Consider the following 17,280-nt stretch of genomic DNA (forward strand, 5'->3'; position numbering starts at 1 on the left):
CCGTCAAATCTTGGGTGAGAACCTCCTTCCCTCAGCCAGGGCATTGAAAATGGGTCGTGGATGGGTATTCCAGCATGACAATGACCCAAAACACACGACCAAGGCAACAAAGGAGTGGCTCAAGAAGAAGCACATTAAGGTCCTGGAGTGGCCTAGCCAGTCTCCAGACCTTAATCCCACAGAAAATCTGTGGAGGGAGCTGAAGGTTCGAGTTGCCAAACGTCAGCCTCGAAACCTTAATGACTTGGAGAAGATCTGCAAAGAGTGGGACAAAATCCCTCCTGAGATGTGTGCAAACCTGGTGGCCAACTACAAGAAACGTCTGACCTCTGTGATTGCCAACAAGGGTTTTGCCTCCAAGTACTAAGTCATGTTTTGCAGAGGGGTCAAATAATTATTTCCCTCATTAAAATGCAAATCATTTTATAACATTTTTGACATGCGTTTTTCTGGATTTTTTGGGGGTTATTCTGTCCCTCACTGTTCAAATAAACCTACCATTAAAATTATAGACTGATAATTTCTTTGTCAGTGGGCAAACGTACAAAATCAGCAGGGGATCAAATACTTTCTTCCCTCACTGTATATAGTATCCACATGCTTGACTATATCACCCAAATTAAAGCCTATAAATGGCAAGTGAGACAATGTAAGTCAAAATGTGTGTCCTGTGACCAACTCTATCATTAAAAACCTAAAACATACTCTAGCACCACAGAGAGAGTAACAATGGTGAATATTGGCCAAGTTAAAATACAAACAAACACTCAAGGCACATTTTCTGCCTTAGTTTGAATATGAATTTCAGATTTTCAATTCTCAGGATCTTTTTATCCAAACAAGTAAGAAAACATTAGAAGGTTCAGTCATATTTACAACTGAATAGGATTTTATGACTATTTATAAAATGTAATTAAATACAGAAAACGGCAGATTTAAGACACAGATCAGTACTGAGGTAGATTGTGGGCAGGGTTTGAGGTCTGATCTCACCATCATTGACCAAATGTAAACAAAACATCAAATACATGATTGACAAACGTGAACTACTCCAGACAAACCGAAATAACCAAAAAGTGTCAGTGCATTCTGGGAATACTGTGATCCTATGACCACACTGCATTGAAACAGCTGCTCATTAACTGAAAACAAATAAAACAGACAATACAGACAGTGGTACAAAAAGACTAAGATGATTAAGGTCAGTCTGATAAACACAGGATCATTTCATTCACTGAGAAGCAGGGCAGGATAAGTATACTGTTTTTATCCTCCCCTCTCCAACAATCAGCCATTTCATGTTGCTGTTGTTGTTTACAGTGTAGCATACAGGAACGTGAGGTTCCTACTCACAGGCAAAGTAGTCCTTGAGTGGAGCGAAGAGGTGCCTGATAACTGGTACACTCCATGATCGGCCCAGTACTTTTTGCCGCTGGCTCCGACCCATGTTGTTGACATCAGTGTAATGCTTGGGAAAGCCAAAGATCCTGCAGGAAGGTCAATCACATAACGTGGAAAATGTTAGAACAATGTCAAAACAACCTGAAGGTAAGTGTATTTGTACCAGAAATGACAGATTACATTCCGTTAACTAAGACCATTGACAAGTGAGAGCCGTATCCATGAACAGTCATGGTATAAGAATAATGGTAACGATAACAAATGAAAAGAATGTTATTACACTGTAATCACTTCTATATTCTACGCTGTCCACCCCTACCCTTTTACTATCAATAATAAAGGCTTACTTCTCCATCTCTGTGCACCAAAGAGAGTCCTCCTTGCCATTAAAGTCGACAGGTAGGGCTCCCATCTTCCCCTGTCTGATGGAGTTGGACTTGGTGGTGATGGTACGAACTTTGTTATACTATAAGGGAAAGAACAGACATAACAATCACAGCTTTAACCATGTTTCAAATATGGACATCCCATCTGATGCTAGAAACTCATTCCTACATTTGAAAATATACATTAGAATTAATCTGAACTTCAAACTTTTAACTTCAACCTCTCTTGCCAGTGAAGAACCGATGGCTCAACTGAATTATAAAACCATCTAATCGCAAGAGCTTATTAGTGTTACCTTGGCCGTGCGTCCAAGCTCCAGACAATCCTGCAGGTTCACCTTGTCAACCAGAGAGGTAGCTAGAGGTCTAAGGAGAGAAACACACAGTCAGTGAACTCTCTGCCAAACCATCTTAAAGTAATTTACTTCATGTAGATGAGTTGAACATAAGAAAAACAACATGATATTGAGAGTACATGTGTTAGTGTTTATCAGTAGGAGTGTGTGTAGATGTATGGGGATGTGTCTATGTGTTAGTTGTATATACAGTTGAAGTCAGAAGTTTACATACACCTTAGCCAAATACATTTAAACTCCGTTTTTCACAATTCCTGACATTTAATCAGGGTAAAAATTCCCTGTCTTAGGTCAGTTAGGATAACCAATTTATTTTAAGAAAGTGAAATGTCAGAATAATAGTAGAGTGATTTTTATTTCAGCTTTTATTTATTTATTTCACATTCCCAGTGGGTCAGAAGTTTACATACACTCAATTAGTATTTGGTAGCATTGCCTTTAAATTGTTTTACTACGGTCAAACGTTTCAGGTAGCCTTCCACAAGCTTCCCACAATAAGTTGGGTGAATTATGGCCCATTCCTCCTGACAAAGCTGGTGTAACTGAGTCAGGTTTGTAGGCCTCCTTGCTCGCACACACTTTTTCAGTTCTGCCCACAAATTTTCTATAGGATTGAGGTCAGGGCTTTGTGATGGCCACTCCAATACCTTGACTTTGTTGTCCTTAAGCCATTTGCCACAACTTTGGAAGTATGCTTGGGGGCATTGTCTATTTGGAAGACTAATTTGCAACCAAGCTTTAACTTCCTGACTGATGTCTTGAGATGTTACTTCAATATATCCACATAATTTTTCTACCTCATGATGTCATCTATTTTGTGAAGTGCACCAGTCCCTCCTGCAGCAAAGCACCCCCACAACATGATGCTGCCACCCCGGTGCTTCACGGTTGGGATGGTGTTCTTCGGCTTGCAAGACTCCCCCTTTTTCCTCCAAACATAACAATGGTCATTATGGCCAAACAGTTCTATTTTTGTTTCATCAGACCAGAGGACATTTCTCCAAAAAGTAGGATCTTTGTCCCCGTGTGCAGTTGAAAACAGTAGTCAGGCTTTTTTAATGGTGGTTTTGGAGCAGTAGCTTCTTCCTTGCTGAGCGGCCTTTCAGGTTATGTCGATATAGGACTCGTTTTACTGTGGATACTGCTACTTTTGTACATGTTTCCTCCAGCATCTTCACAAGGTTCTTTGCTGTTGTTCTGGGATCGATTTGCACTTTTCGCACCAAAGTACGTTCATCTCTAGGAGACAGAACGCTTCTCCTTCCTGAGCGGTATGACGGCTGCATGGTCCCATGGACTTGCATACTATTGTTTGTACAGATGAACGTGGTACCTTCAGGCGTTTGGAAATTGCTCCCATGGACGAACCAGACTTGTGGAGGTCTACAATTTTTTTTCTGAGGTCTTGGCTGATTTCTTTTGATTTTCCCATGATGTCACACAAAGAGGCACTGAGTTTGAAGGTAGGCCTTGAAATACATCCACAGATAGACCTCCAATTGACTCAAATTATGTCAATTAGCCTATCAGAAGCTTCTAAAGTCATGACATCATTTTCTGGAATTTTCCAATCTGTTTAAAGGCACAGTCAATTTAGTGTATGTAAACTTCTGACCCACTGGAATTGTGATACAGTGAAATAATCTGTCTGTAAACAATTGTTGGAAAAATTACTTGTGTCATGCACAAAGTAGATGTCCTAACCGACTTGCCAAAACTAGTTTGTTAACAAGAAATTTGCAGAGTGGTTGAAAAACGAGTTTTAATGACTCCAACCTAAGTGTATGTAAACTTCCGACTTCAACTGTATGTTTACCTGTTCATGCCCGGGAGGTTTCCCCAGAAGTAGCGAGCTCTGTGAGCTGGGCTCACTTTTACTGCATCGATCAGGATGGGATTGCACTGGAAACAGATGAGATTATTAGTCATTATGAAATGAATACGCAAACATACAGGCAAATGTATTGACCACAGAGAGAGTGAGAAAGAGCCAGAGAGTGAAAGAAGGAGAGAGAGACAGGCCTCATTGACCATGAAATAGCGTTTTCTTATAGAAATACCTAGTATTTTTACCTCAAGGAAGCGACAGATGTCAGCCTTGTCATGACCGCTCATGGCCACCACATTTTCAAAGAGCCAGAAGAATGGCCGATCATCATCTTCCCTTGGCCTCATCATGGTCAGCATCCTGTAATATTCAAAGAACAGCCTGCCTGTGCCCTCTGGAAACAGAGACAGAGAAAACCAATGAAACATCATTAAAACACTTTTACTAGGCCAATGGAAAGGTAAGCATGTACATGTAACAGTTGGCTACTCCGTTAACTGATGATAAAATAATGTGAAAACGGACTGGATAAAGTGCTTCAGACATTTGCTCTCTACATTGTCTAGTAGAATCATTCTTTTTACTTTGAAGTCAGGAGGTTCCTTACCAAATAAGCCCTTCCGAGCAGGGTTGACACAGGCCAGATCATTGCAGGGGCTTCCTCCAATCAGGAGGTCAAAAGGACCCCATTCAGCCAGCTAAAGCAAACACACAGACACACAAAGGTTACACTCTTAGAAAAAAGGGTTCCAAAAGGAAAGGGTTCTACCTGGAACCAAAAAAGGGTTCTTCAAAGGGTTCTCCTATGCGGACAGCTGGAGAACCCGTTTAGGTTCTAGATAGCACATTTTTGTAGAGAATGACCATAGGAGTGTGTGTGTGTGTGTGTGTGTGTTGTAATGTGTTCTAACATGAATGTGTGTGTGTGTGTATGCTGAACTCACATGTTTCCTGGTGATGGTGCGTACGTCGTTGATATGCTCTATCTGGCCCTGGTGTTTGATCATACCCACAGCAATCGAGTCCCCACAGATCTCAGAGGCAATGTAGCGTTTTATGATGAAGCCCAGGTCTTTGAGCACCAGGTACCCTACAAGAGCACAATGGTCATACACAGCCATCCAACACTATTAACCACACCTAAAAAAGACACAGCAAGGACCAAACCCTGACCTTTCTGCACACAGTAACCTGTCAGATAACAGAAGAAACACCTGCCATTGCATACATCCTCATACAACACATCACAATCACTCATCTGTAACAATCTCCCCAAGAAGAATGAAAGCCCATATTGAGAATGTATAAACCTGTGGCAATCCCATCAAAGAGAGACAACACACGGATGGGTCTGCGTTGATGTGCAGGGATGGAGGGATACATCCTGTGGGGTTCAAATTCAAGGGCACTGTTGTTGACGAAGAACTCTTGAACACGCACGCTCCAGTCAGGCCGTGGCTTGAGTGATCCATTGCACTGGGATGGTAAGCACATGAAGCAGCTCCATGGGTCCACGTCCTTCAGCTGGTTAAAGGTTCCATCGCCAACCAAAAAGTTCAGGCAGTCCTTGCAGAAACACCTGAGAGAGGAAGAGAGAGAGAGAACGACAGAGAGGATATACATGTAAAAGAGGAAATGGGAGTGACAGAAGAGAGAGGGGAAAGTGTACTCTTGAGCAGTGCTTACCTGCAACAGCTGGCATTGCCACACAGAATGACCTCTTGGCCAGCACAACAAACAGTGCAGTAGGACTGGTAGCCATCTTCGTCGTATCTGTACAAAGTCTCAATAAAGTTCTCCTGTAAAGGTTACAAGGGACAGCTTTACCATGGAGACGAGGGTAATTAATGTCAACAATCTTTCAAATGATAAGCAGACATGATCTAACATGTCTACGTTTACATAAATAAACTGAACAGTCATTAAGGGAAGAAGAAGACGGAGTCGGTTTACCTTACACTTCTGGCAGAGACTCCCTTCAAACAGTGGGTGGAAGGTGTGGATTTGGGGGGTTCCACATGATAAACAGAATTCTGAGGTGATACAATAATTAATTGTATACATTAGTATAGTAAAATTACTGATTCCATTATATGCCATCTTTCAAAAGCGCAGAGAAATACAGAGCAAGAAAGTACAATTACAGTGGAAAGAAATCGAAATACCTTCAATTTTCTTGCCTTTCATAACCTTTTGTACCATTTCCCCTGTGAACAACAAAAAAGGAATTGAATTTATGTAAATATAATTATTTAGTGACAGAGTAATTCGAAAAACTGCCCTGATTAATGAATATGGATCACGGTGGGTATAGGACGTACCTCTGCTGTACACCAGATTCCCAGAGGAGGGCTTCTTCTTATTCACATACTTCTTCTTAGATGGGGGTTGGTAGTCTGAGTCTGAAGATTCTGCCGTCAGATCTTTGGGAATGAAACAAAACAAAAAGAAACTGAGATGACCTGCTAATACAAGTGTAATTACAGTGTTACTACACAGGAATAAGTGTTACCCTGTTGTGGAAATATAATAGAAGCAACACAAAGCACTACGGGGTGAAGTTTCACCTAGGTACAGAGCTTGGTCAGCTTCCCCTCCCCAAATCCTAACTTTAACCATTTTAGGGGAGATCACCGTTTAGGAGCAACTTCAATCTAAACCACACATACCTGCAGTGGCTGGGGGGCTGAACCCATCTGGTCCAGTGGGCTGGAATCCACTGTGGGCCCAGTCCAGCATCAACTTAAGCTCCTCTTGTTTATTCCCCGCTGCAAGAAAGAACTTCTCACAGCGTTCACCAGCCAACTGCATAGACATGAAATATGAGTGGTGAGTGAGTGATGTGGTGCTTTGTGGTATTATACAGTATGGAATATTGTGATATATATGTTAAGGTAATAAACAGTGATGTACAGAGCTTTACATTAGAATGTTATACAGTGATAAAATAATTCCAGCCCTACCTCAAGGACCTGGTAGATGGCATCTTTGTAGGTGGGAAAGCTGGCATAGGAATTCTTGCAGAAGCACTTTGCAAAAGCTGCAAAATGCAGAAGCCTCTCTGTACAGATCTGAAACACAAAACAAAGGAAGGATTCAGATCAAACATCAATCTGTTCTGCAGATCAATCTTGTTATTTACAACGAGTCAAGTCAAGTCCTCACCTCGGAAAACATGCTGTCTCCAAACCACTCTACCCGGCGCATGGATACAGGCGGTGTTTTGTTGGAATTCCAGAGCACCACCAGTCCAGGCCACCAGGAGAAGCACTTCACCTTTCCCCACACCAGCTCTCCAGTGGGGAAACCCTTCCCATCCTACAGGGTGAGACCCCGGGAGATGGAGGGTTATTCACATGGATTTACATGATAAGGAAGCATGTTGCCATGCATAGAAAATATTTGTGATACTAATTGTCGTAAAAATAGGAACCTGGTAATCAACGCCCTTCTTTGCTGCCCTGCGACTCGGAGGAGACACATTGGATGCTGATGTTTGATTCGCATTCTTCAGGGGCTGAAAATCAAAAATATTTATGCTTGAATACACAGATAAAATAGTCTGAAGACAATGACAAACACATTCACAGATTAACCAGAAAAAATGTAAACAAAAACACTTGAAAGGTTGTCTAATGTGTGACTACAATTGTAAATATCCTTTAATATTTTTTTATATATACACACACATGTAATACGCTACTCTGGTACTTGGTTTGTCAGCATTTATTTAAGCGACCCAATCCAGCTGACCATGGTGCACAATTTCAGAGTATTGAGAATGATAAAGGAGAGGAAATGGGAGACTACTATGTCCATAAAAAGTGTTAGAAGGGAAGTCAGAATGTTAGAAGCCGAATCACAAGAGCCACGCACAGCAATGATGATGTGCCAATGACAGCCAAGCACACCTTTATAACGAAATATACATGTTCTCTTGTTTTGACAGTACTGCGCCTTTTACTGTCCCATTCGCCAGAGGGGCTCTCCTACAGGCTGGTGGGCGAAGATATATGAGGACGGGCTCATTATTATGGTTGGAATGGAATGAATCCATGTGTTTGATACCGTAGCCATTACAATGAGCCTGTCCTCAGGTATCTCTGCCCACCAACCATCACAGGTAGGAGCTCTGAGAGTACCTACCGTCGCAGCCTCGGACTCCTGGTCCTTTTTGCTGTCGTTGTCAAGAACCGGTGGCTTGGCCCAGGCACCAGCACCGGCACCAGCATGAAATACAGTTCTCGCCTCTGGCTTCTGGCGTAAGCTGCTCTCCCAGCCATAAATGCCCCTAATGTTGCCCTGAGGGACAACACACATGCACACACACATTACACACATCGCGCACACACACACACATTTACGCATTCAAGCACTCACACACACACTCACCTTCTCACATCCAATAACTAGCCCACTACTACAAACCATAAAGCAGACCCACGTGAAAAAAATGGAAATAAAAATAAAAAGAAGATAAAAAAGCTACTGATGAGGTTAGTTTGTTAGACAAGGGTGAAAAGCTGGCATGCACTTGTCAAAGGCAGAGTTTAAGGTTTTTGAATTCAAAGAATGTAAATTCTTAAAGAATGGTTGATTGGACAAGCAACAGCAGAGTTAAGCATACTGCTGACCTCTATTTAACAAGGCCTGTAGAAAAAAGTTTACCATAATGTCAAGATTTAGAGACATCCATGCACACAAAAGATCCATGAACGCTTTGCTTTGTTTGATTTGAAAGAATGATATTGTTTCCATTGTCAGGTGTTGTCACATGCAGTTTATTTGGGGTTTAATTTGTCACCCCCCCCCCACTACAGCAAGGTAAGAACATAGTAAAAACAAGCACAGGCTCCAATATCGATGTCTGTTTTCTACAGGGAAGCTCTGTTATGCGAAGTTGATTATGAGTCCCAACAAAACAATAACGCCACTCTTAGCTAAATCTTAAGTTACCATATTTGTGGAATTGGTTCACCCAATACTGCCAGACATGAAATAAATAAAGAAAAAAGAATACTAAACATTACCTCCATAGTATTTGTCCAAATGACATCACCCTCAACGAACACAGTATTGTCCTCATTCTTTGGTCCATCTACAAACACAAATTGTATTAAACCAAATAACATTTTTTATTCAGAAAATACATGAGTTTTGCCTGAAATTGTCCAAAAGGTGAAAAGATAGCGCATAGATAACTAAAGAGACAGGGTTTCATTGAAAAGCATTGAGGGAAATTTGAATTTCATTTTACTCCCTGCATTGACTGAATTGAAATGGAATGAACCCCAACCATGGGAAGAGCAGTAGGCGACTTGTGAAGCGTTCTCTGGTAATGTGTCACCTGTACACTGCTTAAATGGAGTATAAAGGTCCAATACAGCTGTTTTTATCTCAATAACAAATCATTTCTTAAGTACCCTACAGTGATTGTTTTCAATTAAAATGGTCAAAAAGAAGAAGCAGCCGGCCAAAACTCCATCCAACCAAAACAGGCTGAAATTTCAGGCAGTCTTTTCAAACAGCTCTTAAACTAAAAGGGCATTATTATCGTTTTCACAATTTCACAGAATCATTTCAACCTCATAGCGTGGAAATACATAGAAAACACAGGAAAATCACTGCACTGGGCTTTAAAGGGGTCAATCAGCAGTTGAAACAATAACAAAGTGTTGTCCCCGCCACTGTTTCGGTAGAAATCTGAGGGACGGAGCTGGAGAAATGGAACCACTTTAAAATTCATAGACAAGTCTATGGATTCAAGGACTGACCATCCATGATATCAACATTATCATTTTAAGGCTTTACAGTGTTTGCTTACATTGACTTTGTTTACAAACATTGGAGTAAAACAAGCTTATATTTTGGGTTCTGATAGGAAAAGACAGTTGAACTAAGCTCATGAGGCATTTAGAAGTTATATTCTTCAGGAATCAATGGGAACATATCATTCATTTATAAGTCCAAATATGGATGTAGCAACTGCTGATTTCCCCTTTAAGTGATCTAGATGATTACCAAATGACCATCTTCAGTAACTGTCAATATCTTTTCTTACTGATTATCTTCTGCAGCCGCACTGTGCATGGCTTCACTGTCCCATTAAGGTAATTCCCCTCTGGAAAACAACACATTGATGCTTCCATTATTAACAGGGATCCTGTGATAGAAGTATGTGAAACACAGAGAATCAATGGACAGTGAAAGATTACAACCCATATACTACTGTAATATGGCATCATGACTACAATATTAGGTGATTAGATTTGTAGCTGTTTTGGTGCTGTGTAGGGTGTCATGTCAAAATGCACTTTTGCTCTCAAAGCTTGTGCATACCAGACAATGCTAATGGCACCACACACATGCAGAGATGATGACAAATGGTTTGTAATATATGACAGTGCCCATGTCAGGGTATTTGCATGCACATGTTTTGAAATTCATATGAGAGGCATACAATTACAGCTAACTCAACCAATGGTATGGTATGTTGATAGTTTCCCCTCTATGATAATACCATCCCCTTTAAATAACAATAATGATTTAGCACAAAAAAATATAAATCTGTCTATTCACTCTGTTAAACTTACACAACAACTTCTATAAGACTGTCCAGAAATGTAAACGTGAAGCATGCTCATGCTACCCTAACAATGGAGAGCTACCGCCATCCTGTACATCTCAACCCATCAAAGCTAACCCTTTCATGTGCTAATCCAGGTGATAAGCTGCTTACCGGTACACACGCAAACTAATGCTAAACCAAAATGGAGCTGTACCTTAAAAAACCATTTGAGTGCTCTTGTGGGTGCTACTCAACACATTATTAATACACTTAATTATTATAATAATATCACATTCTATTAAATTCCTATCCCAGTCCCCTGATGAAATAATGTACCTGATGGAATCTTTCTGGAACGACCTCGACTTTTCTTCTTCCTGCCAAGCCCGTTGACACTGTTGTTGTCTGAGAGAGTGCCATCACTGGTAAGGTCTACTTCCTGAATGGAGTCCATCTCACTCTCTGTCACACTGTCAGCGAACTGGGCAGCATCCCCATTCTCCACAGCCTGAGAACACAGACACAAATAATATAGATGCAGATACTGACTGACACACACACACACACACACACACACACACACACACACACACACACACACACACACACACACACACACACACACAGTGCCTTGGGAAAGTATTCAGAACCCTTGACTTTTTTCACACACAGCCTTAATCTAAAATTGGTTACATTTGGCAGCGATTACAGCCTCGAGTCTTCTTGGGTATGACGCTACAAGCTTGGAACACCTGTATTGTGGGAGTTTCTCCCATTCTTCTCTGCAGATTCTCTCAAGCTCTGTCAGGCTGGATGGGGAGCGTTGCTGCACAGCTATTTTCAGGTCTCTCCAGAGATGTTCAATCGGGTTCAAGTCCGGGCTCTGCCTGGGCCACTCAAGGACATTCAGAGACTTGTTCCGAAGCCACTCCTGCATTGTCTTGGCTGTGTGCTTAGGGTCGTTGTGTGCTTAGGTGTACCTTCACCCCAGTCTGAGGTCCTGAGCGCTCTGGAGTAGGTTTGCATCAAGGATCTCTCTGTACTTTGCTCCATTCATCTTTGCCTCGATCCTGACTATTCTCCCAGTCCCTGCCACAACTATGCTTCATCGTAGGGATGGTGCAAGATTTCCAGGAGTCTCATAGCAAAGGGTCTGAATACTGTAAATAACGTATCTAAAAATAAATCTAAAACCCTGTTTTGGCTTTGTCGTTCTGGGGTATTGTGTGTTGATTGCTGAGGAAATGTTTTTATTTAATCCATTTTAGATTAAGGCTGTAACGTAACAAAATGTGGAAAAAGTCAAGGGGTCTGAATACTTTCCAAAGGCACTGTAAGTACATAAATGGGACAGTACCAACGCAATAACTTCCATGCAGGCATGCAGTGACATACAAGTGTGTGATGCTTCTCATCTTTCACATACCTGTGTGAAGACCTTCTGCGCTTCAAGTGGGGGGCAGGGCATGGCTAAGAGGGTCAAAACAAGTTTCCTGAAGATGGTGGTCGACCCAGAAGCCTTCAGCACAGTGCTCCAATGTTGCTCCAGTGAGGGTGCTGCTGAGTCATTCTGGACCCCTCCATCACATCTGTTTCCTCCCTCATCCCCCTCTCCCTTCTCTGCCAACTGGTATTCCAGGAACTCCTTGTTCAACTGGCTGATCTCCTCGGGTGAGCTGCAGAGCCCCAGTTTGGACCCCAGCTCTCCCACAGCCTTCCCCGTGACCTTCAGCCTGCCCTGAGGGCTCAGTAGCTGGGCCATGCTCCTCAACACACCGTCACTAAGAGGCAGCCCCTCCGCCACGCTGGCTGTGAGCGCTGTGTAGAAGGGCAGAGCCTGTTCCTGTAATAACTTCAGGGCTTCACTTCCTGTCTCTGATGACTCACACAGGTAGTCCTCCACTACAGCCCCACCCACATTCAGCTCTGCCCCTGCCAAGTGGAACTTTGTGGTCTTGAGGAGAAAGGTGTCACGTTCCTTGAGGAAGTCCACAACGGCTTGAGGACGGAGGAAACTGGAGGCATAGGAGCGCAGGAGGCCGCTGGCATCCTGTAGGATCTGCACCAAGTCAGCCCGGGCTGAGCCCTCATGGTGATGCAGTCGCTCCTGGAAGACACGGAGGGGCTCTAGGGCCTGGTCCAGAAACATGAAGATAGCCCTGAGTTTGGGATCCTGCAGCTGTGTGCAGATGAGCTTAGCTTTATTATCTATCTTATCCTCTTTGTTACAGGAGCTGAAGTGGGAGATAAGATCGGTCCACATTCCCAAAACCTTCCTGACTAACATGCAGAAGTTAAGGCAGCAGGTGGTGAGGGGAAGGGTGAGGCCATCAGTACCGCTAATGCTGGAAAACAGTTCCTTCAGGTTGTCATCCTTGGTGGAGCAGGAGGAGTAGTGGGAGTAGATATCTACAATAAGCTCCTGGGCCTGAGTGGAGAGCGCCGACACCCCAGCATGGCAGGCTGCATCAGCCACTCCATACAGCCCACTTAGCACCACTATGTTGGGGTTGAGTTCCCTGAGTTGTGAGCATATTGGCTCTGAGGCAGAACCATTACCATCTGAGTAGAGAGCAGCGAGGTTAGCTGCAGGAAGCCCAAACCTCTCCAAGGTCTCCACCAGAGCTGCAGCTGTTTTCTCTCCAGCATTGCCATCATCTGGAGGCTGCAGAACATCCAACAGCCTGATGCAGTGCCTGGCTGCCTTTTCATCAAAATACCCCACTAGAACTACGGAAGCCATGTCAGTTTGCCCTAGCACCACTCCTCCGTACATGTATATGCAGTAAGGAGTCTTTTGGCAGGCAGACACTATGTCCTCTGGGTACTGTAGTCCCAGGACATACTGGCCGTATCTGATAGACACTTGGTCCTCAGCCGCGGAGGGACCAGAGACACAGTTGGCTTGAATGAAGCGAAAGACCAACTCACTACAGGGTGGAAGGTCGCTGCAGCTGCCCTGTCTGCTTTTCCCTGAGTCTGGCGTTAGGGTAACATCACTGTCAGCCAGGGAAAGCTTGCGGTGCTTCTTGGACTGTGAGTGACGCTTCAAGTCAAACAGACCTGAGTGATAGATGTTGAGGTTAAGATCGCACAGACTGCAGTAGGCATAGATCTCTCCCAGAGTGCTGGCCCCCACCCAGGAGTAAGTCTCCCTCCATATATCCTCATAAATAATACGTTTCCTTTGAAACTTCCCTAAAGCTTCTTCATCCGTGTTGGTTTCCAAGCCCCCTGTCGAAAAAAGGAAAACACAAATTGATTAACACAAAAAGATCAACAATAAGCTATCTTGATTATAAGGTCATAAACAGCGCAAATAATATTTCAACCCATTATATGTAAAATAATGAACACCTGATTGACTGGGGCTGCGGCTGGCAGAATTGCAGTCCTCTAGGTGAAGTCTCTGAGGAGAGTGGAAGCGGAATCTGGCAGGCTGGATGTCCTGGCCCTGGCGAGCCTCTACAGGGTTATACACCTGCCCTTTCAGGTTAGCCTGGAAAAAACTCTTGAACCACTTCAGGAATATGAAGTTGGGCTGGAACTCTCCGTTTATCAGCTCCTCCACTGGAACAGGCTAAAGGGAAGGGATTTAGAACAATAAGCAAATACCACAAAGAAACTAAGGGAGAATCCCTCTGCCCATATATAAAATATTAACATACAATTCAAAATATACTTGACTTAAATGTGATGGACAAAAAGCTACGGGTGTAAGTAATTTATTTTCAGAAACAAAATGGGGTGTAGTCAAACCTTGGTGACACCAGTCTTGTTGAAGCCAGCTTGGAGCATATTGTAGTTGTGGAGGAAGTCTGACATGTCCTGGGCCTGGAACTTCACTGTGCTCAGGTCGATGCACCCAGGGAAGATCCAGTCCATCAGCTGGCAGTAGCAGGAACCTTCACCCCACACCCACACAAAATACGTTTAAGACCCTCTAGTAACCAGGGAGAGCAGGACAGAATAGCCTGTAGTCTCCAACAGGTCAATCACGAGCTACCAGTAGCTCGCAGCCCAACTATGAGTAACAATTCTGAAAGTACATGCAATTTTCACATTTTCCACCGCAAACTGTCATAATCAAATCTCACAAGTATCAGACACGGCAAGCTCCCAGCTACTTTCTAACTAACGTAACACTGACATTATCCCACTCCTGATTAGCCACTATTGGCTTAAAAAGACCTACCGAACACAATATCTGACAATTAAATGGCAGAGAACATGGTGCACTACTTTCTCTTGCACACTAAGGACCCGGGGAAGAGTTTGCAGGGGAGAGGAAGAGAAAATAATGGGCCTATTTAAAAGCTAGAAAATAAGGAGTAGATCACGACAGGTTTCATTTTTTTAAAGTAGCTCTCTTGCAAGAAAAGGTTGGAGACCCCTGCTGTAGTGAAACATGTGCTTTTCATCAGACATTAGAGAGAAAGGTACCTGTCCACTAAGTGTCAGGAGTCTACGTGTTTCTATATGATAAAAGCATTGTAGACGGCTCTAGGATTCTTGTTATAGCATAGCAATGAAGCTGTGTGACCTAGTGAGACAGTACCTGAGCATATCTGCTCCACCTCGGTGAATTTGATGTCCAGGGTCTTATTGAGCCAGTCCAGCAGTTCAAAACGGCTGCATGTCTCTGCAGTGGCATCGGGGGTCTGGTCCAGGTCCACATTTGTCGCCATTTTTCTGGTATTTAAAAACTGACATAAAAACAGAGACGTTTCACATGGACATTATAGCATTTCTTTCAAATATAACATTTGAACCTCTGTAATCATTTTTTATAAAAAGTACTGGTTTCAAATGTTATACACCAACAACTAAATGACAATCCTTCTGTATTTAAGACTATATTTTCTTGGGTCAAATTTGTAATTACCAGTGTCACATTTTGATTTCTTGACAACAGTTTATCTGTCATCTGAGGCCATAACAGCCCCCAATCAGTCAAAAAGAAGATCGGGACCACTCTTTCATAGGAAGGTCCAAAGCTCTATGTTGTTATAACAACTGACATACCTATTCCATAATTAAACCAACCCTGTTCCCCTTCAGGGGGCAGCATGGGGTATTGGGGTAGACAGACCAATTGATGAGGCCACTCAATCTTTTGTTCTACAGAGAAAGGGCTGCTTGACTTTGTGTTGTTGTGTGGCAATAGTCAAAGGACAGTTCTTCTCCAAATCAATCCTACTATTTTACACAACTTATTTCAGTAATATTAGGATTTCCTTTATAAAGGCCTACTGGTTGTAATATTAAACAGACCCCTTTAAGGGTTCATCATAAGACTGATGGACTCGGAAAAGGCAAACTGCCAATGCAACGGGTAGTTTATTAGGTTTAATTACTGTGCAAGTATATGGGTGTGTTACATAGGCGAATTCAAATGATCGGATCCGTGGGAGAATATTGCAGGCACACGTTTGCAAAACGTGCAAACCACATTGCTTTCCCTGCCTCTGTTAGTTCTGAGTTCGACACGCTGGGTCATCACTAGTTACCATAGCCACAGTCCTAATTTTGGCTAAACAACGCCTCTTTCTACAATTTATCTTCTTAAAATTTGATTTTAAACCTAACCCGAACCACACTGCTAACCGTAACCTTAAACTACAACCAAAAAGCACATTTTTGTTTGTATGCATTTTTAAGATATAGCCCATTTAGCTTTGTGGCTGTGGTAACTAATGATAACCGCCAGCTGGTTTCATTTCTCCCCCTTCCTATGTGTATAAAGAACTTTCGCGGGGTCATTTTTGCCGCGAATGTTCCATGCAAAGGAAGAGCAGAGCAGTCTTTTCCTTAGTTTTTCTCCGATACCGGTTATTGCCAGACATGCACACTGCAGCTCAGGATATGGTAATACTGTAGCCTAGCTTCTATTGTCAACAAAGCCGTTGCCTTTGTACTGGTGGGTAATCCAACACGTTATGATACTATAGGCTACTGTACTTTTTTCATCTAATCTTGTTCTTCAGCATTGCCATCTAATATTCCCTAACAGACATGTAAACAAATAATGTAGGCCTATTCATTATAAAAGACAGGGCATTACTTCTACTGACATGGTATCATCAAATGCAGTAGGCTACGGTAACATAGGAGTAAGCATGCCGGTTCCTAGGCAGTTGACTTGTCTTTTGTTCAACCAGTCTTTGTGCTTTTGTTAATAGTTGGTAGTAGACCAATTGGCATACACAATGTTGGCTATAAACAATAAATATACACGTAATCATAGCGTCACCATTCGTGTCGTGGCGCATGCGAAGTCGTACAGTGGAGAATGATAACTCGTGGCTTTAAAATATGAATCATGGGTCACCTACCTGTGTTGTCCTTCCTCCCCGTAGACTACCACCGGGTTGGAGAACCGGGCTTCTACCCCGATACTCTCTGATGACGTCTCTCCAACCTGGCTATTCTGATTGGCGGACTGAACGAAAAGGGGACGTCCCGTATACATACAATGGTAGCAAGAGTAAGAAAAAATGGCAAGGCCCAGATGTTGAAATTGTGCAAAATTATATCATTGTATTTTATTCGCATTTTGATAATGCGTTTGCTCGACGATTTATGGAAACACTGTCAAAAGCTTGTGCGTACTCTCTCGTTGGCGACCGCGGTTGATCGGCGCGAACTTTATTGCCAGTTCTTGACTACATTGGCCGACCAGGGAAAATCAGTCGTGGGCTATAAAGGGCCTCGAGCACGACTGAAAAACCTCCTGACCAT

The 17,280-nt window shown here is 42.8% G+C and overlaps 1 protein-coding gene across 2 annotated transcripts; it reads right to left on the reverse strand.

Annotated features, from left to right (window-relative positions):
• Positions 1–531: 531 nt before the first annotated feature.
• Positions 532–16,891, reverse strand: LOC115165708 (DNA (cytosine-5)-methyltransferase 3A). Of its 2 annotated transcripts, none has more exons than XM_029719005.1 (25): positions 16,875–16,891; positions 15,098–15,245; positions 14,299–14,444; positions 13,897–14,119; positions 11,966–13,773; positions 10,876–11,047; positions 10,033–10,092; positions 9,002–9,069; positions 8,118–8,273; positions 7,405–7,488; positions 7,137–7,289; positions 6,935–7,042; positions 6,641–6,776; positions 6,293–6,394; positions 6,137–6,178; positions 5,925–6,004; positions 5,658–5,770; positions 5,282–5,550; positions 4,916–5,061; positions 4,579–4,669; positions 4,217–4,365; positions 3,960–4,045; positions 2,084–2,153; positions 1,749–1,867; positions 532–1,487 (listed from the first exon to the last, which is right to left on the reverse strand). In XM_029719005.1, exons 2-25 carry the CDS (start codon positions 15,225–15,227, stop codon positions 1,346–1,348), a joined length of 4,653 nt encoding a protein of 1,550 aa, XP_029574865.1. In that variant the 5' UTR covers positions 15,228–15,245; positions 16,875–16,891; the 3' UTR covers positions 532–1,345. The 2 variants fall into 2 exon arrangements, with proteins under 2 accessions (XP_029574865.1, XP_029574864.1); XM_029719004.1 differs by lacking the exon at positions 16,875–16,891 and adding an exon at positions 16,614–16,832 and having other exon boundaries at positions 10,033–10,134.
• Positions 16,892–17,280: the final 389 nt, after the last annotated feature.

Source organism: Salmo trutta, chromosome 28 (assembly GCF_901001165.1).
Source record: "Salmo trutta chromosome 28, fSalTru1.1, whole genome shotgun sequence".
Taxonomy (NCBI): Eukaryota; Metazoa; Chordata; class Actinopteri; order Salmoniformes; family Salmonidae; genus Salmo; species Salmo trutta.